Source organism: Bos javanicus, chromosome 10, assembly GCF_032452875.1.
Source record: "Bos javanicus breed banteng chromosome 10, ARS-OSU_banteng_1.0, whole genome shotgun sequence".
Taxonomy (NCBI): Eukaryota; Metazoa; Chordata; class Mammalia; order Artiodactyla; family Bovidae; genus Bos; species Bos javanicus.
In genome coordinates, this window is record NC_083877.1 from 57,482,115 (window position 1) to 57,505,821 (window position 23,707).

Genomic DNA, 23,707 nt, shown 5'->3' on the forward strand with positions numbered 1-23,707 from the left:
ATGAGAAGAGTTACAAGAAATACTGACTCATAGTCAAAAATCTCAAATCTCATGATAAAACAAAATAGAAAGAGCTAGGCAAAACAACAGATAGCAGTCAAACCTGCTAAGAATGCAGAAAGAAATTAATAGCAGATTTGACACAACTGAGTAGAGAAGTGATAAGCTGAAAGACAGACATGAAGAAATGATCCAAAATGCAAGATGGGACCCACAGATGGAGCCCTTAACAATAGTTAAAAGAGATGAAGAATGGAGTAATAGAATCTAATTTTCATCTAATCAGAATTTCTAAGGGAAAGAAAGAAGAGAATGAGGCAGACAAAATGTTTGAGGAGGTAATTACTAACAAATTTCAGAACCTGTGAAAATGACACTACACCACAGATTTGGAAAGGACAAAAAATCCCAGATAGAATAAATAAAAAGAAACCCACCTCTAGGCTCACCATAATGCTACCATAGGCAGAGAGAAAACTCTTGAAACACAAAGAAAGATAAGACGTACTAGTGTTGAAAAAGTAGCAATTAAACTGATTGTTCACTTCCCAACTGCAGTAATAGGAGTCAGAAAACAGTAGACCATCTTCAGTGTTGTAAGTAAATAATTACTAACTTAGAATCATATATCCAGTAAAGATATCTTTTTAGAATGAGGAAAAGATAGATGTGTTTTTGGACAAATAGAAACTTGTGAAAATTTGTCACCAATAGGCCCTCACTAAAGGAAATATTAAAAGACATGGTTAAGACAGAAGGAAAGTGATCTGGATACAAGATGTAAAATTCCAGAGGGAATGGTGAATCAATAAAAAAATGGGCAAAATTTGATTAATTAAAAAAAATAATTATTATGAATTGAGCTTCCCAGGGGGCACTAGTGGTAAAGAACCCACCTGCCAATGCAGGAGATGAGATATAAAAGATGCAGGTTCTGTCCCTGGCTTGGGAAGATCCCCTGGAGGAGGGCATGGCAACCCAAGAATACTCCAGTATTCTTGCCTGGAGAATCCCATGGACAGAGGAGCCTAGCAGGCTACAGTCCATAGAGTTGCACAGAGTCAGACACAAATAGTGTATTGGGCCACAAAATACTTTTTACAAAAAACTCATTACAGAGGGAGAGGTAGTAGAGAAACCTCACAGACATTCCCATAAACAAGCAACCAGTCAGCATCGCATGAGTTCTGATGCAGCATCCTGAGGAGGGTACCACATCTCTTCTCTAGTATTCCCACCAAAAAGGCATGCCGAATCTGATCATGAGGCAACATCATACAGACCCAAACTGAGGGGCACACTACCCTTCTAAAGTATCAAGTTCTCAAAAGACAAAATGAAATAAAAGGGTGAAGAGCTCCTCAAATTAATAGAGATTAATGAAATAAGATAACTAAATTCAATGTACAAACCTAGACTGGATCCTGGACCATAGAAGTGGGATCCCAGTCCCTAACAACCCTATCCTCAGAGGACATTATTAGGTCAGTCAGTAAAATTTACTAGGTAATAGGGTTGTATCACTGCTAATTTTCTGATTTTATTCATTGTACTATAGTTATATAATTTTAGGAAAATACACAGAGTATTCAGTATCAAAAGGGCATCATGTTTGCAACATGCCCTCAAAAGACTCTGAAAAATAATATGTATGTAGGAGAAGGCAATGGCGACCCACTCCAGTACTCTTGCCTGGAAAGTCCCATGGATGGAGGAGCCTGGTGGTCTGCAGTCCACGGGGTCGCTAAGAGTCGGACATGACTGGGCAACTTCACTTCCCTTTTCACTTTCATGCATTGGAGAAGGAAATGGCAACCCACTCCAGAATTCTTGCCTGGAGAATCCCAGGGACAGGGGAGCCTGCTGGGCTGCCGTCTATGGGGTCGCACAGAGTCGGCCACGACTGAAGTGACTTAGCAGCAGCAGCAGCAGCAAACGTATGTGAAAGAGTGAGAGAGAAGGAGCAAACTTGGTAAAATGTTAATGTTTAAGGAATCTGGGTGCAGGGAATACTTTGTACTTTTCTTGCAACTTTTCTGTTAGTCTGAATTTAGTTTAAAATAAAAAGTTTAAAAAACTAAAGTGAATCACCATCCCTTTCTTCCTCCTAAAAAGGTAATAAAGTACTGGATAGCAAAGCTTATAGATTGGGATTGAGTGTTTGGAGTTCATGTTATTTAATTACATTAAGTTAGCTAATATATCAATTCTTCTATCATAAAAACATAAACAGAAAGTGAAGCTTTCAAACTAATAAAGAGGAAAATGAACTAAAAAAATAATCCCAAAAATAGCAAGAAAGAGAAATTTTTAGAAAAGGAGGGACAAGTAAAGGCCAAAAAAGTTATTAATAGAAATAATTACAAATGAAGCCAATGTTTTAGTTAATATGGATTGTCAGACCAGTTTTAGAATTCAGGTATATACTTTTGAAAGAAGCATTCCTGGAAAGTAAAGGTACAGGTAGTTCGAAAGTAAAAAGTTGAGAAAGGACACACCATAATAGCTAGGAAAAAACCTGGTAGAGCTGCATTGATACTGGACAAAATGGACTTTGAGGCCAAAAGCAGCGCTAGAGATAGGGTCACTATGTATTGCTAGAGACGTGTATTCGCCAGGAAGATGCGCTAGTTCTAAACTTGCGTGTGCCTAATGATGTAGTCTCAAAATATATAAAGCAAAAGATTGCCACAAGAATAAAAAGACAGATCTGTCTAGTGGGATATTACTGACTTCTCTCAATTACTGATAGGTAAAGAAGTCTAAAAATTAGTTAAGTTGTAGAACATTTGAACCAAACAGTTAATAACATTGACCTCGTACAACAAAATGGTAGTACCATTCAAATAAAATGTTTAGAGTGCTGATCCACTTCTAAATGTCACACAATTCATATATAATGAATGAAATAAGCTGCTTATTCAAGGGAGTTGATCCGTGTTGATGGTGATGGTGCTGATTTGTGTCTGAAGTGATTACTTGAGAGGAGGGAACATGAAAGAAAGAAGGGACTGCTTCAGTGGGAAGGGTCAGGGGAGGAGGGTGTCAAGAGACCCAGAGTTTAATGACAATTCTGACATAAACTGGTGGTGTGCTTTTTGCCAAGCTAGTCTTTTGGATGTTATGTCCTAATTTGTCAATTAGAGATAGCAGTGTTCACCCTGCCTGTTCCTCAGGAATGTTATCATGCAATTGAAACATGTGAGTGAAGATGTTAAAAAATATAATGTAACATGAGTTAAGTTAAATAAGTATTTTTAATTTATGAATACTTTTCATGCCTACTCATGCAAAACCTATGGAAGACATTGTAGGGGATACAGGGATCCCTGTAGGTAAGGGGTTCCCAGCCTCCAGGATCTAATGCCTGATGCTCTGAGATGGAGCTGATATGATAGTAACAGGAATAAAGTGCACAGTCAATGTAATGCTCTTGAAGCATCCCCAAACCATTCCCCCACTCCACAATCCATGGAAAAATTGTCTTCTACAGTCAGTCCTTGGTGCCAAAAAGGTTGGGGATCCCTGCCATAGATGATGCAGGGGGTCCTTAGATTAGAAATACTAGTCTAAGAAGCCACACAAAGAACTATTAAGTTGTCTGTTTATAACCTTTTAGTACCTCCACCTCACACCTCCCTGCCATTGGCCCTCATTGCTCTTAGAGGAAAGACTAGCCATGGAACAGCCTCTGGCTTCATCCCCTACATTATCTCCCTCACGTAACTTCAATTCCTCACATCTCTGGTTTCCCTCCCACCACAGGACTTTTATACTAGATGTCCCCTCTACTTGGAAGACCCTTTCACCTAGTTGCTGCTGCTGCTGCTAAGTCGCTTCAGTCATGTCTGACTCTGTGCGACCCCATAGGCGGCAGCCCACCAGGCTCCCCTGTCCCTGGGATTCTCCAGGCAAGAACGCTGGAGTGGGTTGCCATTTCCTTCTCCAAAGCATGAAAGTGAAAAGTGAAAATGAAGCCTCTCAGTCGTGTCTGACTCTTAGCGACCCCATGGACTACAGCCTACCAGGCTACTCCATCCATGGGATTTTCCAGGCGAGAGTATTGGAGTGGGGTGCCATTGCCTTCTCCTTCACCTAGTTAACCCCTTCTTATTCTTCAGATATCAACTCCATTTCTCAAGGCCGCTGTCTCCTGTCTCCCTGAATAGGGCACATTCCTTACACATGGAATCTTAGTGTCCTCCTTTGTAGTAATTTTAATTTTAATTTTAGGGAGCAATCATTTAGTTAATGTCCATTTCCTCTAGTGACTATAAGTTCTAGGAGGACAGCGTGAAAGTGAAAGTGTTAGTTGTTCAGTCGTATCCAACTCTTTGTGACCCCATGGACTGTAGCCCACCTCAGGTCCATGGAATTCTCCAGGCAAGAATACTGGAGTGGGTAGCCAGTCCCTTCTCCAGGGGATCTTCTTGACCCAGGAATTGAACCCGGGTCTCCTGAATTGTAGATGAATCCTTTTACTCTCTGAGCCACCAAGGAAGCCGGTACATGTCTATTTTTTTCTGCTGGGATATAATATATTTATAGACAAGCTGACTCATTTTCTGACTGACTAAATGAATGTGCCTGAAGATGAATGGAAATACGTATGATAAAGAGACAAAGGAAGAGGTCATTTTTTGAAGTGAGTCCTAGAAGAGATTACAAAATGCTGCCTAGATTCTGGTTTGATGGATGATTGTGATTATCACCGATCAGCTTCAAATGTTCTTGGTGTTTGTTGTAGGAAAGAAATTGTCAGGTTTAATTGTTACCTCTTTGTTAATATTTTTTCAGTAAATTCTTACTTGATTGATCTGGTCCTAGGAAATAACACATTCTCTTTTGGCAGCCCAAGCATGAACCCCTCAGCATCTTCTGTGACCTCATGGGTGTGGACTTTGAGGAGCTGTGTCACTGGCTCTGCCATCGGAAGTTGGCCACTGCCACAGAGACGTACATCAAGCCCATCTCCAAGCTGCAGGCCACGAATGCCCGTGATGCATTGGCCAAGCACATCTATGCCAAGCTCTTTAACTGGATTGTAGATCATGTCAATCAGGCACTCCATTCTGCTGTCAAACAGCATTCTTTTATCGGTGTACTGGACATTTATGGGTGAGTGTATTTGGCTTAGTGGTCTGAGCCTTTCTTTCTAGACATTATCTAGTAACTCCAAGTAGGTATTTGACTATGTCTCCTACTGGTGAGCTAAAGGGAAAATAAGAAGAGAGTTTTTTAAAGTCTAGTTTCATTTGCTAGTTTGCCTTCTCTGGGTACCTTTCTTTAATGTTGAACCCCTTCCTATACATTTGTGCCTTTTGATGCCTAATTTTTCATCATCCAGTTCACTTTTCAAAAAAACCTTTGACATTTCTATTCCCTTCCCTTCTGTGTTTATGTAAACACAGAATTGTGAATCTGTGAATTGACAAGAGCAGTAGCTTTATTGTAATTCCGATTGTTCCCTACCTGGGGATGAATATGCCCTCAAAAACTCATACTATTGAATATATTCACATGCTGCACCTTGAAAAAAAAATCTCTGCCACTTTGCTGATGTCTATCTGCTGGGTACATATTTCGTGTTACTAACTTAGAAAGCCTTATCTTCACTGATGTGGAAAGTAAGTTTTGCAATGTTAGGGAATTTCCTATTTCTTTTTAATGTGCACATTTTGAATATTTTTTAAAAGCTATTTTTTCCTTTTTCTCCTCTTCCCATATTATTTTTGATTTTACAGATTTGAAACATTTGAGATAAATAGTTTTGAACAGTTTTGCATAAATTATGCAAATGAAAAACTACAGCAACAATTCAATATGGTAAGAATTTTCTTGCTTAAATAATATTCTGCCAAAAATTATTCTTTGAATTCCTGGTATGTGTTTAAACACTGGCTCCTGAAGTGAAGTTATGAATTTCAATTATTATCTATGGTTTAAAGCAGTTAAATTGCTGAGGAACTTATGATTAATGAATGATGCAACCTTGGAAAGATGTTTATGGTCCAGATTGGATTCAAGGTCATCTGCTGTCTGAGAACAGTAAAAATTTGGTCCAAATATATTGAGAGAAGGAAGCAGGAAGTGTGTTAGATAGTGACATAGGGGTGTGAAACTTTGACCCCAGGGATATCATTCAGTTGGTCATCCCAGAGGCTAATTATATGTGGAGTAGTAGCAAGATATCAGGACAGTCTGATGATAAGACCATTGGATGGCATCATCGACTCAGTGCACATGAGTTTGAACAAACTCCAGGAGATAGTGAAGGACAGGGAATCCTGGCATGCTATTGTTGATGGGGTCACAAAGAATTGGACACGACTGAGCGACTGAACAGCAACAGGGCAAAAAAGTCAGGACATATTCTCTTTTCTACATATTTTTTATGTATTCTGTTTTACATATTCTCTTTTCAACAGTCTGAGACATTCACTGGGACAATGGCAGTGGAAGGATTTTGAGTGGCTTTTGCGAAGTAGTAATAAGAGATATGTTATCATGGTGTTGAGGGATTTGGAAGCACTTAAAAATGGTTGGGCTACAGGCTCTATGGTGGGATTGATGGTGACCTCTAGGAGGTCACCTTCCAGGACTGCTACTGCCAGTGCCCCGTCCCCAAGGCAAGCCACTGCCAACCCATGCCTCCACAGGAGACCGTCCAACACTAGCAGGCAAATCTAAGCTCAAGTGGATTCAGATTCAACTTAAAACATGTTCCTCAGAATGTCAAATTTCTCAGGATGTTAACAGATATTCCACAAGATGAAGTTATCTTGTTAAAAAAAAAAAGAAATGCTGCAAACCCTCTACATCTCTATGTAGGGATTTTAAAAGCACATTAGCTGAGGGGAAGGAAAAAAAACACAGAGAAATCAAGCAGGAAATATATTTAAACTGGCTAAGCAAAAAAAGGAGAAGGCAATGGCACCCCACTCCAGTACTCTTGCCTGGAAAATCCCATGGACGCAGGAGCCTGGTAGGCTGCAGTCCATGGGGTCACTAAGAGTCAGACGTGACTGAGCGACTTCACTTTCACTTTTCATTTTCATGCATTGGAGAAGGAAATGGCAACCCACTCCAGTGTTCTTGCCTGGAGAATCCCAGGGACGGGGGAGCCTGGTGGGCTGCTGTCTGTGGGGTCGCACAGAGTCAGACATGACTGAAGTGACTTAGCAGCAGCAGCAGCAAGCAAAAAAAAAAAAAAAAAAATTAAAAAGATTGGAATACACTCTGCATTGATTTTCTAGGGGACCTTGGGAAAGTTAATTGACCTTGCTGGGCCTTAGTCACCTCATCTGTATAATGGGGATGGTAATAGTTTGCATGTAGTTATATGGATTAAAGAATTAGAATATGTAAAGTGCTCACCACATGCTAAGTACAAGTTTTAAGTGCAAGATTAGGCATGATTATTATTGATAAAATAGAATGTTTAAAATGAATCACCTATTGGAATTAGAATATGAAAAAGAATAGAACTGAAGGATGGGTAAGAGCCCTATTATCCTCATTATACGAAGAGAGAGGTTGAGTGGTATACCCTACAATTGATGAATGAAAAATGGAAATTTAAAGATATTATTTTAAGTTACAAAAATAATAAGAACAAAAAGATCTAAAAATTGTAATATCGGAAGGATAGAGGAAGAATAGTAGAGAGTGATATATATGAATTTGGCCTCATCTGTCTCATCAGGAAATCGACAGTTTTAAATGAATAAATAAAATAATAGCTGATAAGCATATACGTATTCCCTGGTGGCTCACCTGGTAAAGAACCCACCTGCCAATGCAGGAGACACAGGTGATGTGGGTTTGATCCCTGGGTCAAGAAGATCCCTTGTGGGAGGGCATGGCAACCCACTCCAGTATCCTTGCAGGAAAAATCCCATGGACAGAGTAGCCTGGCAGTCTACGGTCCATGGAGTTGCATAGAGTCGGACATGACTGAAGCAATTGAGCACACAACAACAAGCATATTGTTAGGGCTTCCCTGGTGGCTCAGCAGTAAACAATATGCCTGCAATACAGAGACACAATTCAATCCTTGGGTCAGGAAGATCCCTTAGAGAAGGAAATGGCAACCCTCTCCAGTATTCTTGCTTGGGAAATTCCGTGGACAGAGGAGCCTGGCAGGCTACATTCCATGGGGTCACAAAAGATTCCTACACAGCTTAGTGATTAAACAATAACAACAACAACAAAGCATATTGTTCAGAGATAAATACCAGAATAGCTGAGGGAGTTAAAAATGGTTGTTTCCAAGGAATGAGACTGGGATTGAGTTGAGACAGAATAAGGGATCGTTGCTTGTCATCATAAAACCTCTAGACTATTTGATCTTTGTAAAATATTGCATAAAATATTGTACTTTGATAAAAATCTGGACCCTCTTTTTGGCAAATTAAGCTACTTAGTATAGTGAAATAATGTAGAAGTGATCTTAAAATTTTAAGCTGTTTTCATAAGAATGTGACTGGTATATTTTGTGTTTCTGCATAAGGAACATTAATAAAAATCTGTCAGACACTAAGTGGAATATTATTTTTTCTCAAGGTTTTCTTGAGTTTCTCAATACTTTAATCAACAGCAGAGCCTTCTGCTCTTTCCCAGTATATTTTGGCACAAGGTGACTGGAAGTATTAAGGAACTAACGCCAGCCTCATTAGGGACTGGCTGATTTGTTTTATTTCTCGAGGACCTCGTGTCTCTGCATGTATGTTTCTGACCCTTTTGTTTCCCTTTCCCTCTTTCTGTCTCTGTCCATCCGTTTCTTCTCTCTCTTTCCTCATACATACACACACACACACACACACACACACACACACACACACTCTCTCTCTGCACAAGAGAGGCTTCCCCATTTCTCTCTTATTTCTCTTCCTTCTCTCTTCCCTCCTTCTTATTATCAGATGGCATATATTCTTCTTCAGATGGTATATATTTTGTCTAGGTTTTTGCTTCCTCACTTACCTCATACTTCCTGTGAAGAAGCAGTGGTTGAGGTGCTTTGTCTTCTTAACTTGCTTAACTCCCATTCATCTTGACTTCTTGCAGCATCAGCTTGCACTGTTAATTGTATGTTTCCCAGTCCTTATATCTGAGAAAAGAGAATGTGATTAACCCAGTTCATTTGTTCATCAGAGATCTCTGGCCCTTGACTAGCTGTGTCTTGGAGCATGGGGTCTTACAGTAAAGAACTTGGTGCTCAGGCTGCTCCCACAGCAGGGGCTGTGGGGTGGGCAGTGGGCAGGAGAAACATGGTGACTGGCAGGTTTAGTGCTTGGAGTCATTACCTTACCGAGTAAGCATCTCTTGCCATATTGAACCTCATGCCCTTAATTTTGCAATTAAGAGTGGAAAATTTTTGAGGTCCCATGGATTTTGCCAAACTAAACATAGAGACTGTTTCTATTGTCAATGTGAAGACCACACTGCATATAGATTAATGAATTAAAGGAAGATAGGACTCATTTGTGAAGAATTATTGCTACCATCAGCCAGGGCATCTTGCTGACACATGGTGCCCCATTTGCCTTCGCATTAATCAAAAGAACAGAAGAAATTTGCTTTCTAATTAGCATTACATAAATATTCATATGTGTGACAAGTTTGGGTGTTTTTTTTTTTTAAAGCTTTCACACCTGGTTAGACTATGAATGCTGCAAATGAGCGAAGAACAGCATTATAATAAGTATATAATAAAGTGGGAAAGTTCCAGGTGTGTGAGGAGAATAAAGTATCAGAAATCTTGGTAACCCTTAGGTTTCATGGGGGTTTGGGTTCTAAGAAATATGTGTTGTCTGGTAATAGCCACAGAGGGATAATCTTCCCAGAAAAGCTGCAGGACATGTGAGAGAACCAGTGTGACAAAGGAGACAAGAAAGGAAAGCAGAACCCTGCAGGAAGAAGTGAGTAAAGGTCATTAGCACCTATAGAAACTAGAATTTGTGGGTTGGCTCCGTTGGCTGGTCAGCTCAATGCAGTGCTTCTGTTGCCCTTCCTTCCTAGACCAACCTAACTGCCTTTCACTGCAGACCTCAGGTCACACAGCCCTTCCTCAAGGAAGCCTTCTCTTGCTACCATGTTCCAAATTAGTTAGGAACTCCTGAGCTCATAGCTGGCCATTATTTTTCTCTGGAACATTATTACAGTTTGTAATTCTGTTTCTTGTGATTGATTTCTGTCTGTTTTCCCCACTAGTCTTCAAAGTCTCTTAGGGCTGAGTCTGTGTCTATTTTGCTAATGGTGTGTAGTGACTGGGACATGGTAGACAGTCAATACATATTTGTGCTTAAGTGAGTGGATGGAGATGAGAAGCAGTGGCTGAAGCATTTAGCAGAAATAGTAATGTGTTTGTAGTGGTTGCAGCTGCTGGCAGAATTGGATGTAGAAGCCAGAAAAGTGAGCCATAGATTCCCTGGCTGTGGAGGATAATCAAGGCAGACACAAAAAACCAACTGTTATCTAATTCTGAGGCACATGAACTTCAACACCATGGTCCCTTAAAAGAATTACTTTGTCATGCTGTAAGCATCACCCAGAATGTTTTAGTAGTCTGGAAGGCATCCTCTCTGCAGGTTGTTCAAGGCCAGCTAAGGCATTTCTATGCCCATATGGTTAGCAACACTGTGCGATAATTTAAGGGGCCAAAAAGTACATAGTGTGGTTTTGGATATATACATATCAAAAAATCAAAAGGTGCCACATTTATCAGCTATTTAAATATTCACATACCTAGATTTTCTTGTTTGCCAAAAATCCTAGGTAGCTGAGGTTTTTCCATGTGTGGTTTATATTTGCTTTCTTATACTGTTCTCTGCCTGTAAATCATGTTTCTCCAAGATTGCTGCTAGAAGCCATTGACTGTCTCAACTTTTGTTTTATACATGTTTATTGACTAACATTTATGACAGTGATGTAGTAATGCCAGTTTTTTTCTTTTTCATTTCAGCACGTTTTCAAATTAGAACAAGAAGAATATATGAAAGAACAAATTCCGTGGACACTCATAGATTTTTATGATAATCAGCCTTGCATTAATCTTATAGAATCTAAACTGGGCATTCTAGATTTGCTGGATGAGGAATGCAAGGTAAGTATGATTTTCTGATGTGTTTAATACATCAGAATTGTGCGTTGAGGTAAAATGGGTAAGTAGGTTTAATCAGGGACTCACTAGTATACGTGAAGTGCCACAGTGGCAACGAGTGGGGTTACCCTAACTGGCATTCTGAAGGATCACTAGCTCCAAAGCGTTCAAAATATGGTTGAGACTAGGAGAATCTCCCCTCCCTTTTCAGCCGATTCTAAGTTATGTGAAAAACTGGCATTAGATACAGCAACTACCAATTTTAGCCACCTTTGTCATTGATATGCTTATATTTGGTACTTTTGTTCAATGGTATGATATAGTTCAGGAAATGTAAGAAATTGTACAAAAGGTATTTTGAATAATAGTTCTAAATATCTATAATTTTAAACTTGACTAGTTGTTCTTTATTACTTATATATATGGTAGGTAAAGAGTTTTAGTTTTAATATTTGAAGATGCAGCATGTGGAAAAAATATTGGATCCCTGGCTTCACTGATGAGTGATTCTAGACAAACAACCTATCCTTTCCCTTCGTTGTTCTTTAGTTTATATGTCATAAGTTACAAGTTCATGTGCGCTGATCCTCCTAAGCATCTAGATTTCCTACAACATTAAGAATGCAAAGACAAATACTGTATGTTTTCACTTATATGTAAAATCTAAAAAAATAAAACGGACAAATGAATGTAACAAAACAAAAAGAGCCTCCTGGATACTAGAGAACAAACTAGTGGTTACCATTGTGGAGATGTTGGTGAGAAGGGCAAGATAGGTGAAGGCAGGATTAAGAGGAACAAACTACTAGCTATAAAATAAACAAGATACAAAGATGTAATGTACAGCACAGGGAATATAGTCAGAGTTTTATAGTAACTTCACATGGAGTACAGTCTATAGAAATACTGAATCACTATGTTGTACTGAAACTAATATAATACTGCACATCAACTATACCTTCAATAAACAAAAAGAATACATGTAAAGGTGCTCAGTTTCACTTGAAATTAAATAAAACATAAATCAAAACAAAAATAGGACACAGCTTTTTACCTATCAAGTGAGTTTAAATTTGATAATACCAAATTAGTATTTATTGCATATATACTCTTGATGAAGGACAAAAGTTAGTAGAACATATTTTTGAGGAATATTTATCAAGATTTTAAATACACATACCTTTTGAACCAGAAGTAGAAATGCTGAGAGTTTACCCTATGAATATACTTACAAAAGAATCCAAAGTTTTTGTTTAAAAGGAGCCATTGTGGCAGTTTTCATAATAACAAAAAATCAGTAACAACCTAGTAGGCATAAATACAAGAATACTATTACTAAGAAGAAGAAGGAAAAATACAAGGATGGCTAAGTTGAGGATCCTTCTTGGCAAATGTCACATTGCACATGAAAATATGTGGGTTATTTTTAAATATCTTTTGATACTGATTTCTAACATAATTCCACAGTGATAAGAGAACAGACTCCGTTTAATTTCAATACCTTTAGACCTTGAAATTTTTGCAACTTCTTTTATACCCCTGGATATGTCCCAGTGTCTCCTTGCTTACAGTCTATGGGAACTTGGATAGAATTTGTATCCTACTGTTGTATAAAAATTGTATAAATCATAATTATGTTGAATTGGTTCACAGAGCTTTTCAGATCTAGTAGATCTTCTACTTCTCTGTATATTCATTCTATTAATTTTTGAAGATTTTATATTGAAACTCCAACTAAAAATCTTAATTTACCTACTTAAAAAAATACTTGTAATATATAGTGGAACTATATGTAACCTTGTTCTATATTTTACAAATCTCCTATAAATGTGTTATTATACTTCCTTAATTTAAAAAAATAAAAATCTTTAAAAATGCAAGGAGTTTATAGAATGATACTATTTGTATCCATGCCTTTAAAGACAGATAAAGCAGTTGGTGGAAATAGTGAGAGGAGACTATTCTCTGTTTTATACCTTTCTGAATTATATAAATAATCTACTATATGCAAATGTTATCTTTATTTAACAAATTGTTTGAAATATATGATAATCATGGTATGTCATCTTTCATTTGTGAGGCTTTCATTGCTATAAAAGTATATTGAGTATTTATTTGATGTCCAGGCAGATTGAGTTACTCAAAGCTTGGGCTGAGTCACCCATGGGCAGGTCTCAGTCATTGCTTTTCATTCCCAGGTGGCGCTAGTGGTAAAGAATCTGCCTGCCAATGCAAGAGACCCAAGAATCTTAAGTTTGATCCCTGGGTCAGAAAGACCCCCTGGAGTAGGAAATGGCAACCCACTTTAGTATTCTCACCTGAAAAATTACATGGACAGAGGAAAACACACACACACACACACACACACACACCAATCACTGATTTGGGACCTCTCAGAGAGAAACATGAAAGGAATGAGTTCCTGAATTGGATGTTAAAGTTGTTAGGCAAAGTCAAAACACGACATTTTGGGTGATGCATCAAAAGAATCCCATAACAATATTCACCTTGTTTTCTTACTCTTTTTTTCTCCTGAATGTAGATGCCTAAAGGTACAGATGACACTTGGGCTCAAAAATTGTACAACACACATTTGAACAAATGTGCACTATTTGAGAAGCCCCGCCTATCAAACAAAGCTTTCATCATCCAGCATTTTGCTGACAAAGTAAGGAAGCTTTATTATCTCTTTTCTATTTGAATACTTAAGTTCAAAGAGGAAAAAAATCAATAGTCGATAGATAGCAGTTTTTTCTTTGCTGAGCTTTCATTCTTTAGCTCTTTTTAGGAAAAGTAAGCTTAATTGTTGGCTTATTGGTTTAACCTAAATGGAATTATATTATGAAATAAGTGTATCTATAATTCTGAAATCCAGGAAACTCTGAAATACACAAGTATTTTCATAATTCATTTAGTGGCTAAACCTGATCTTTGACCTGAAGTAACATGAGGTTATTTATAGTCTTTATTTATCCCAGTTAGGTGGATATTTATATATTTCAGTGTAGAAATATTAATATGTTTGATTACAGATTGCTTCAGATCTTCTTAAAGATTCTGGATAGTGACCCCAGAGGTTTCAGAAAAGAAATTGTGGACAAGTGTGGCCCTCTGAGATTGATTGAGTGGGTCCCTGCTAATAAGGCATGCAGACCTGCTGCTTCAGAGGTTCTAGAGTCTACTCAGAACATCTGGAGCTGTGACACTAGTTTATATTTCAAGGAGGTTGTGGGGTAGGCGTCTGGTAAGCTTCCCATGGTCCCTGTCAGGAACTGAGGGTTTTCAGAATCTGTCCTACGTCTAGCTGGAGATCTTTGGATGGCTTCAGGGCCATCTAAGGGCTTTGTAGTACAGGCTGGGGACCCTTGAGTGGTAGATAGCTGAAGTCTTTTAGGAACAGGGAGAGTCCAGTCTCATGTAGTCCTCCTACCAGCTCATACGGTATTTACCCAGCCTCCACCTCTGTCCGTGATCATCACTTCAGCTTTCTGCCAGATAGCTGTTTGTTCCTTCTGATCCTCTCTCTCTCTTCAGTCTCTTCTTCCCCAAAGGAGACTTTCCCCTATGGAAAGGTGAACCAGGTTTGGAAGAGATACAGTGGTTGGCCTTGGGGGGCTTATGAAGCTGTTATGAAGAAGAACAGCTTCTTATGAAGCTACGCATGAATTGGGATCATCTTTTAGATCACATTTAATCACCACTGCCATTGTTCTCTAGGAAAAGCAGTATTTGAGAGTTTTACTCTTGAGTTAACATGCTTCTTACCAAGAATGATACTAGTTTCTTAGAATAAAACTAATAACACTTCACTGAGAGCCCATCATATGGCCTGGGCCTAATACTTATTTTTGTTGTTGATGATAAATTGTATCTATTCAAAGCTTTTATTAACTAAGGAGACTTTCCAATGTGTTTTCAGGTGGAATACCAGTGTGAAGGCTTTCTGGAAAAGAATAAAGACACCGTTTTTGAAGAACAAATTAAAGTTCTTAAATCAAGCAAGGTAACCTTGTATAGGCTTTCTCCAATTAGGATATATTCATTAAAATGTTCATGACTTAAGCATTAGCTTTTTAACATATTATAATTTTTCTAACAGAATCAGCCCTGCTGTCGATTTAATTTATCAAATAGATGTGTCATGTAGCATTTTAAATGCCTTACAAATGTTAATTCATCTAATCCTATGATGAGGTGATATTATCACTGCTCCCATTTTACAGAGGAGAGAACTGAGGCACAGAAACTTTGTAGCTAGTCATTTTCCAAGCCAAATTAAAACTCAGGCTGTTGAGCTGACAGTCTGCATTTTTAACCACGATGCAATGGTATTTTATGTGAAATTATTGCCTCACAGCAGTTCCAGGCTCTCTTGTGCCTTTGTGAGATACCATGAGAGAAAATTGATGGTTTTGGGGGTTTGCTATGTCATTTTGAAGGGATGCACCAGAAACATGGCCTTAAGCACTCCATCCAGGTAAAAACTGACCTCTGGATCACTGAGTGCAATTTCAGATGTGGTCCGAAGCACTTTGAAATTATTCTTCTTAGGCTTAGATACCAGAAACACTGTATTCTAGTAGGAAAACAATATTCCAGATTGTAACAAACTGTGATGTGTATCTGAGGTTGATTATGAGGTCGATCCCAACCTCCACCCTCTGACTCTCATCAGGAAAGCGTTGGGAGGGGAGCACAGCTCATGTCCATCCTACAGGGAGCAAACCAGGAAGTTAGTTACTTGGTTACTTAGTTTAACAGAGTAGATATTCAAGTATTCAGTGAAAGATTAAAAATATTCATGTGAATTCTTGCAGATTTCTGACCAGCAGGTTCTGTTTTTTTCTAAGAAAGTCCTTTAACTTCAATGGAATGTTATATGGACATTTTGATTCTTGTTTTTGGAATAAAAACTTTTACTTTCAATAGAAAGATCATATAAGGACCAAATTATAGTTTTAACCCTCAGAAAATGATGAGTCTATAGTCTTAAGTACCTGTAGGAAAAGTCAGTTTTTCACTTATCCTTGTAAGCCCTGAATATTAATGCTTTATAACTCATAGGAATGATGTGTAAGAGAAAATACTCTCACAGTGCCAATCATTGATGTTGTTTAGTTTTTGTTGTTGTTCAAAAACAGTCAGGTCCAACTCTTCACAACCCCATGGACTGTAGCACGCCAGGCCTCCCTGGCCTTCACTATGTCCTGGAGTTTGCTCAAACTCATGTCTGTTGAGTTGATGATGACATCCAACCATCTCATTCTCTGTCACCCCCTCTCCTCCTGCCCTCAATCTTTTCCAGCATCAGAGTCTTTTCCAACAAGTCTGCTCTTTGCATCAGGTAGTCAGAGTATCTAAGCTTTAGCTTCAGTGTCAGTTCTTCCAATGAATATTCAGGGTTGATTTTCTTTGGGATTGACTGGTTTGATCTCCTTGCAGTCCAAGAGACTCTCAGGAGTCTTCTCCAGCTCCATGGTTCAAAAGCATCAATTCTTTGGTGCTCAGCCTTCTTTATGGTCCAACTCTCATATCCGTACATGACTACAGGAAAAACCATAACTTTGACTATACAGATCTTTGTTGGCAAAGTGAAAAACCATGGAATTCTAATGGTACTACTCTAAATAACTTAGCTTACACAGAGCATTCATCAATTCTTATTCCCCAGGCATCCATAATCTTTTGTGACTTTATTCTGAACTTTTCTGATTGGCTAGTGAATCCTTAATTTCCAGAAAGTAGCTCTGCACTCTGAGGAATCATTTGGAGTGACTTCCAGTCTCTGGGGTTTCCCAGGTGGCACTAGTGGTAAAGAACCCTCCAGCCAATGCAGGAGACATAAGAGACATGGGTTCGATCCCTGGGTTGGGAAGATCCCCTGGAGAAGGGCATCTTCTCAGTGTTCTTGCCTAGAGAACTGGATAGAGAAACCTGGTGGGCTGTAGTCCATAGGGTTGCAAAGAGTTGGACACAACTGAAGCGACTTAGCGCAGCACAGTCAGTCTCTACAGCACTGTTGCAGTTGGGATAGAGGTGGTGTGAGATGTACATCCACTGCTCCCAGTCAGCAGAAAAAACCCAACCCAAGGGCATGAACTTTATATTTTACTTTTTCTGTATCTGATAAGAAGTAAGTGTAACCTACTGTCGATTTGTACTCTTGGAAGTACTAACTTGAGACGATCAATATATGTGTTATGTGCTTTATATTTGTGGTCATATGGTGTGGGGTTCTGTTTGTGGGTGTATGTGTTTTGTCTTCTTTTTTTTCCTGTAATTTTGCAGCTTCTGGCCAAAATTGTCAACTTAACAGAAGGTGTCTTTTTTTTTTTTTAATATAAATTTATTTATTTTAATTGAGCTAGAACAAATAATTCCAAGAAGGTGTCTTAATTTATATTTTCCCACCATAAAAATATCTTCTGTTGCCACATCAAGTATCAAGAAACACATAAATTGGGACTTGACTAAATACTATTAAATTGCAACTGTACCAAATACCATGAAAAAGAATTGCAACCTCTGCTCTCAGTGTTGCTAATTGATGAGGGGAAGCACAGTTCATCTACTGAGTTTATGCTGCAAATCTCTCATCTGTAAAATAGAATCATGATAGTATCTTCTTTCAAGTGTTGTTATGAAGATTAAATAGGTTGTATTAAGCTTTCAGAGCAGTGCTTCCTGTATAAAAAGCTTAGTGAATAATGGTGCTGCTACTGAGATGATTTCCCACATCTTCATGAAGCAGTTACTTGGATGCTTCTGTCTTTTTTAATACTACTTCATAGACATATAAGTTCAGCCTTAAATTATTCAGATTCCTGTCTTAAGTATAGACAGATCAAAGAAACAAGATGGAATGTCCAGGCATATCTACCTGCTTATATATCTGACTGTCTGTTTCTCTGCCTTTCTCTCTTCAAATAAAGTTGGAATCCTCAGTCAATAGGGTGAGGAGTGCTGAGACTGTATAAACTGGTTGGTTTGAGATCCGTGAGGAAGGCCAGTGTGGTTGGAGTGAGTAGATGATGGTAGGTGAGTAGAATGTGTAGGATGGGTAGAGAGAGGCCACTTTTTGGAGGCAAGTATGGTAAAGAGTTGGAGAAGGAAATGGCAACCCACTCCAATATGCTTGCCTGGAGAACCCCACGGAGCCTGTGGTGTGCTACAGTTCATGGGATTGCAAAGAGTTGGGCACAACTTAGCAACTGAACAACAACAACAATGGTAAAGAGTATGGATTTTATTCCTGTTGCTTTGGAAAGTTTGGACAGTTTTCATATGGGGGATGGTATGCTATTGTGTGGAGATATGGGGGAAGCTGGAAATGGGGAGTAATAATCCTTGGGAGAGAGAGTGGATTAAGATACTGAAGCAGTGGAAATAGCTTATCATTTCTTTGTGGGGAGAGTTGACAGGTCTTGTTGATGGTTTGAGTATGGAGAGTGAGAAAAGGGGAGAAATTGAAGATTATTTCTGTGTTTTGGGCCTCAATGCTGGATGAATAATGAGGCCACTTACTGAGGTGAAGACATAAAAGATCAGGCTTTGAGAGAATGAGTCAAAAGAGTTATGTCTTGGACTCATGGAGATGGAAAACAGACTTTCGGTTGCCCAGGGGGAATGGGTTGGGGGAGGGGTGGGGTAGGAGGTTGGAGTTAGCAGATAGAAGCTATTATATATAGAGTGGATTAGCAACAAGGTCCTACCCTTGCAGCACAGGGAACTGTATTCAATATCCTATGATAAACCATAATGGGAGAGAATATGAAAAAAGAACAACATATATCTATGTATAACTGAGTCACTTTGCTTTTAGTGGAAATTAGCACGACATTGTGGATCAGCTATGCTTCAATTAAAATAAAAGTTCTGTCTTGGACATGTTTTGCCCGAGATGGCAATTAAGTAGTCAAGTGGACATATCATATAGGAAGTTGGAAATGTACGTCAGCAGGTCAGAAGGAAAGTCAGAGTAGGTCATATAAATTCATAGTGTTTAGAGCAAGATGGCACTAGAGCAAGATAGTACTGGATAAGATTGCTTAGGGAGAACAAGTAGGTAAAAATAGTAGAGAATAAGGCTTTCAACTCTGGAGACTGGCCTGAGGAAGAACCAGGAAAAAAGTCTGAGAAAAATGGCCATGAGGAGGCAGGAATGCTGCCTAAAGAAGAAATCATAGAGTAGTTTCTAATATGACAATATAAAATGTACTTATTAGAAATGGAAACTCAATGTAGAGAATTTTAAATTCATAATTTGTGTAAAGAGGACACAAAACTTATGCATATACATGTGTGTGTGTGTATTCTGAACTCTAAACATTGAGCAGTTTTCTGGTAGATATTGTAGATATTTGTTAAATTGTAGCACCAGTGGTGAATATGATATTTCAAACCAGCTCTATTACATTGTACACAAAAGAGACAAAACAAATTTAGGTAGGGAGTGCTAATGTAGAGCTAGCAATTTACTTGTGAATGATAGAAAGGTATAGGTAGATTCCAGAGTACTTGGCCTATTATCAAGTAACTTAACATCTTAACTCCATGCTGAGTTTTCAGATCAAATCTATTAGGAACTCTTATTTTTCCCCTTTGTAATACAATATAATGGTAAAACATTCCCCCCTCCCCTACTTTGTAGCCAACCAAGCTATATGAACTCTGTAAATCAAAGGATACATTCATTTGTGTAGCAAACAGCCATTATTGGTATGTCATGTATAACAATTTGTTATATACATCATGAATTATATCCTAAATTATCCTTATAGTTAATATACACATTGTAGCAAACAAAATTAACTGATTTTGTTGTGTAATGAAAGAATTCTCTTAAGAAAATTATTTCTTCTGGAGATACTCTGAGATTATTAGATAAATAATTGGTTATTGCAATTATACTTTGACTTATAAGAAGGATTTATTTTATGTCTATGGAATGTATCACTATTGTAAAGATATGTACATATATCAAAACATTCTTGTTGATTAGTTTGAAGTCTCTTTTGTTCCATAAATTTTTTTTCCAACCACTTTAACTTATACTCTCCATCCATTTATTAACTATCAGATCTTTTAATAGTCTTTCTTTTCGCTATTCTGATAGAACACAAAATTGATTACAGGAATTATGCAGTTAAGTTATAAATCCTTTGAAAACAAATGCAAAGCTTTACTCTTTTTCCTATAATCCAAACTACTTTCTAAAAATTATTAATTCATGATTTTTTAAAAATCTTATATTGTAGAACTAGTTCTTGACACCCTTCCCAATTGTAATGCTTTTGGCTGGTGCTCACCATTTGAATTGGTGTGTAGATAAACGAAGCATGAAGATGGAACATTTTGTGGAACTGAGGTGATAAGATAGGACTTTCAGTTAGTCTTTTGCTCATAAAATAGCTATCATTTAAAACCAGTAAAATGTTTAGAGGGCATTTCCCATGGATTAAGATTTCAGATCTCAGAGGAGCAGTTTTGATTTCGTTTTCCCCCAAAAAGGTTGTAGAATTATTGCATTTTCCACCTATATTTCTGTAGCACTTATGTCCCTTCTGCTCATATTTTTGACTCCTACCACAGATATTGATTATTTCTGGAATGTGACTCTGAAAGGAGTTACTTAAGGAAGGGAATCACTATGGATTGCAAATCATCCTAATGTTTCTGTAAAGATTTCCATTTGAGTTTGAGTTTAGAGTGTGATTTCCTTTTACTGTTTCTGACTCAGTTTAAGATGCTACCAGAATTATTTCAAGACGATGAGAAGGTCATCAGCCCAACCTCAGCCACCTCTTCAGGGCGCACACCTCTCACCCGCACCCTTTCAAAGCCCACCAAAGGCAGACCAGGCCAGACGGCCAAAGAGCACAAGAAAACAGTGGGGCACCAGGTGAGTTCAGGGAGCCGCCGCTGCGGTGCTGCTTCCCTCTGGCTCAACTGGAGCCTCGGGTCTTCTTTTGTCAGCCTCCCAGGTGGGGTCCTCAGGTGACAAGAGGCTGGAGTGCTCACTCTGAGAATTTGGAACTCTGTCCATTCATTCCTCCATACTTTTCCTCTCATATCATAGACCCGTGGCTGCAGAAGCTTTGCCCAAAATCATTTTTTCTACATTTTAATTCTTCTAGTGCTTATCTTCCCTCACAAACCACTGCTGCCTTTATTTTGGTCTCTGGCTGTTTCCTCTCTAGAGTTGTACAACTCCTTCAGCCCAGGAACCCCGCCCCCTCATTTCTGATGTCTTGTGCACCCGGGGTGGGGGGAAATATGGCACACAAGCTTTGTGCCCGAATAAGGGCTCGGCCTTGGGCAGGAGACTGAGTGCTAGTCAGTTTGTTTGCCGGAGGAGACAAGAAGCAGGGCCCGACACGGGCCCACAGCCCTCAGTCTCATCCCGTGTCCCGAAAGGTAACCCCAGCCTGGCTGTACTCTCAGATTCTCCCCCTCATTTCCTATCCTTTTTTGAAGTCATTTGCTACTTTTTTCAGTATTGTACAGCAAAATTCCCACTATACATGATTAAATGACCTTAATATCCTTAAAGCAAGGTTGTATTTTTAGTCAAAGTTTTGAGTGTACACCAGAAAGCCACAGAAATTTATATTAAAAGTGTTGGGGGGTGGAATGTGTGTGGAAGAGTGAACTCTAATATAATAATAATGATGATGTATCCAAATAGGTTCATCAGCTGTAACAAATATACCACTGTGGTGGGGAAAGTTGATGATGGGGAGGCCACACCTGTGCCAGGGCAGAGGGTATGTGGGAAGTTACTGTGTCTTCTGTCTGACTTTGCTGTAAGCCTTAAACCACTCTAAGAAAATAAAGTCTATTTTAAAGGGTCTGGGGGAGAGGGAAAATTAAGAATGTCACAGAGTAAGCATGTGAATGCTAGGGTTTAAGGAAATTTGAACCGAAAGCCCTAGCAGCTCTACTACCTGGGGCTGGTCAGGCTCACAGGCGGCCAAGTCATCTCCACTAGCGCCATTAGAAGAAAAGTTTAGGTTGTTTTATGTCATCTTTGACTCTGACAAACCTTGATGCGCCTTTCTGCTCTTTTTTATGCAGTTCCGAAACTCCCTCCACCTGCTTATGGAGACCCTAAATGCCACTACCCCTCACTATGTGCGCTGTATCAAGCCTAACGACTTCAAGTTCCCATTCACGTAAGTACTTCTCAACTGCTGAATTTAAAAGAATCCATATCTTGTAAGGATTGTCAAACCGGCAGCTGGGAAAAAAATACGTGAGTAAATCTTCATGTCTTGTAGAAGGAATAGTTAATAGAATTTTTTTCAGTTTTTGTTCCCTTTTAAGAGTTTGAGAACAGGGACTTCCCTGGTGGTCCAGTGGCCAAGACTCCATGCTCCCACTTGTTGGGGCCTGGATTCAGTTCTTGGTCAGGGAACTAAGATCCACAGGCCATGCAGTGTAGACCACCCCACCCCCCAACCCTGAAAAAAGTGAGAACAAATTAGCAGCTGGCCTTATGACAATTTTAAACATTTGAGGTCAACCACACATTTCTAGTTCTACTTTCTATTTTGAATTTACTTCAGTTTAAGACCTTTTTGGTTAATTTGGGCTTCAGTTAAAACCAGAGCTGGGTGAGATAAGGTTGCTTTAGCAAAGGCTCACAGTCATCCCTGCTGCTTTTCAACTGTTGAAAGCATCAGAGGAGTCTGCTTTTTACCATGCATCTTGTCCTCCATCAATATCATACATGAGAGGAAATTTTTTCCAAAACAGAAATATTTCTCTAATTTTGAAGGTAATGCATGCACATTGTAAAAACAATTTTCAGGAAATACAAAATAGTATAAAAGTAAATGAAAAAGCATTTCATTATACCTAGAGAGGTAATAAGTATTAACTGACATAGATCTTGATCAGTCCTTCCCTGCTCTGTGTGTGTTTCTGTGAAAGAGAGAGAGACACATTAATAAGAAAGAAGGAATCATGCTGTAATTGCTGTTTTACTTCACTTTCGACTTAATAAACTGTGAGTGTTTTCCATGTTTATAAATACAAATCGTTATCACCATTTTAAGGCTACGTCATATCCCATTATAGAGACATACCATCATTTATTTAAGTTATTCCCTGTTGATGGCCATTTGGGTTATTCCTTGGCTATGATAAACATCTTTTCCCAAACATTTCTGTATATTTGCCTGCCTGAATATCTCCTTAGACTACTGTATTTCTAGAACAGGAATTTGTGGGTCAAAGATAAGGCACCCTTCCCAAACACTGTAATAACTCCCACTCTGCACCTTGTGCATGCTCCTGAACTATGCTCCTGCCACTCCTGCCCACTGGAGATTCTGCCTTAGACTGCAGGGCATTTCTCAAAGACTCTTGTATTCTTCTCATTCCCAAGAAGCCTTTCTTGAGGAGGTGAGAAGCAGGAAGAAGCTTTCATGCCCTGGGCAACTCTTCTGGACAGCCCCAGGGCCCATTACCTTGAGTCAACCAACCCCATCTCCCATCACCAACAAAACACTGAGAAGACGGCACCACAGAAACCTCAGATAGGTCATTCAGGGCACAACTGGGGAGTAAGGGGAGTGATCATCCTGTAAGAAGCAGGCCTTG

At 38.9% G+C, this 23,707-nt stretch overlaps 1 protein-coding gene across 5 annotated transcripts in view; it reads left to right on the forward strand.

Annotated features, from left to right (window-relative positions):
• MYO5A (myosin VA) overlaps positions 1-23,707 on the forward strand; it is a 205,472-nt gene that overhangs the window by 109,189 nt on the left and 72,576 nt on the right. For all 5 annotated transcript variants that reach the window (XM_061428735.1, XM_061428732.1, XM_061428733.1 and 2 more), the window contains exons 10-16: positions 4,853-5,118; positions 5,745-5,826; positions 10,964-11,104; positions 13,644-13,769; positions 15,021-15,104; positions 20,841-21,002; positions 22,178-22,275. In XM_061428735.1, the coding sequence (XP_061284719.1) occupies positions 4,853-5,118; positions 5,745-5,826; positions 10,964-11,104; positions 13,644-13,769; positions 15,021-15,104; positions 20,841-21,002; positions 22,178-22,275 (959 nt within the window). The remainder of the gene's footprint in view (positions 1-4,852; positions 5,119-5,744; positions 5,827-10,963; positions 11,105-13,643; positions 13,770-15,020; positions 15,105-20,840; positions 21,003-22,177; positions 22,276-23,707) is intronic.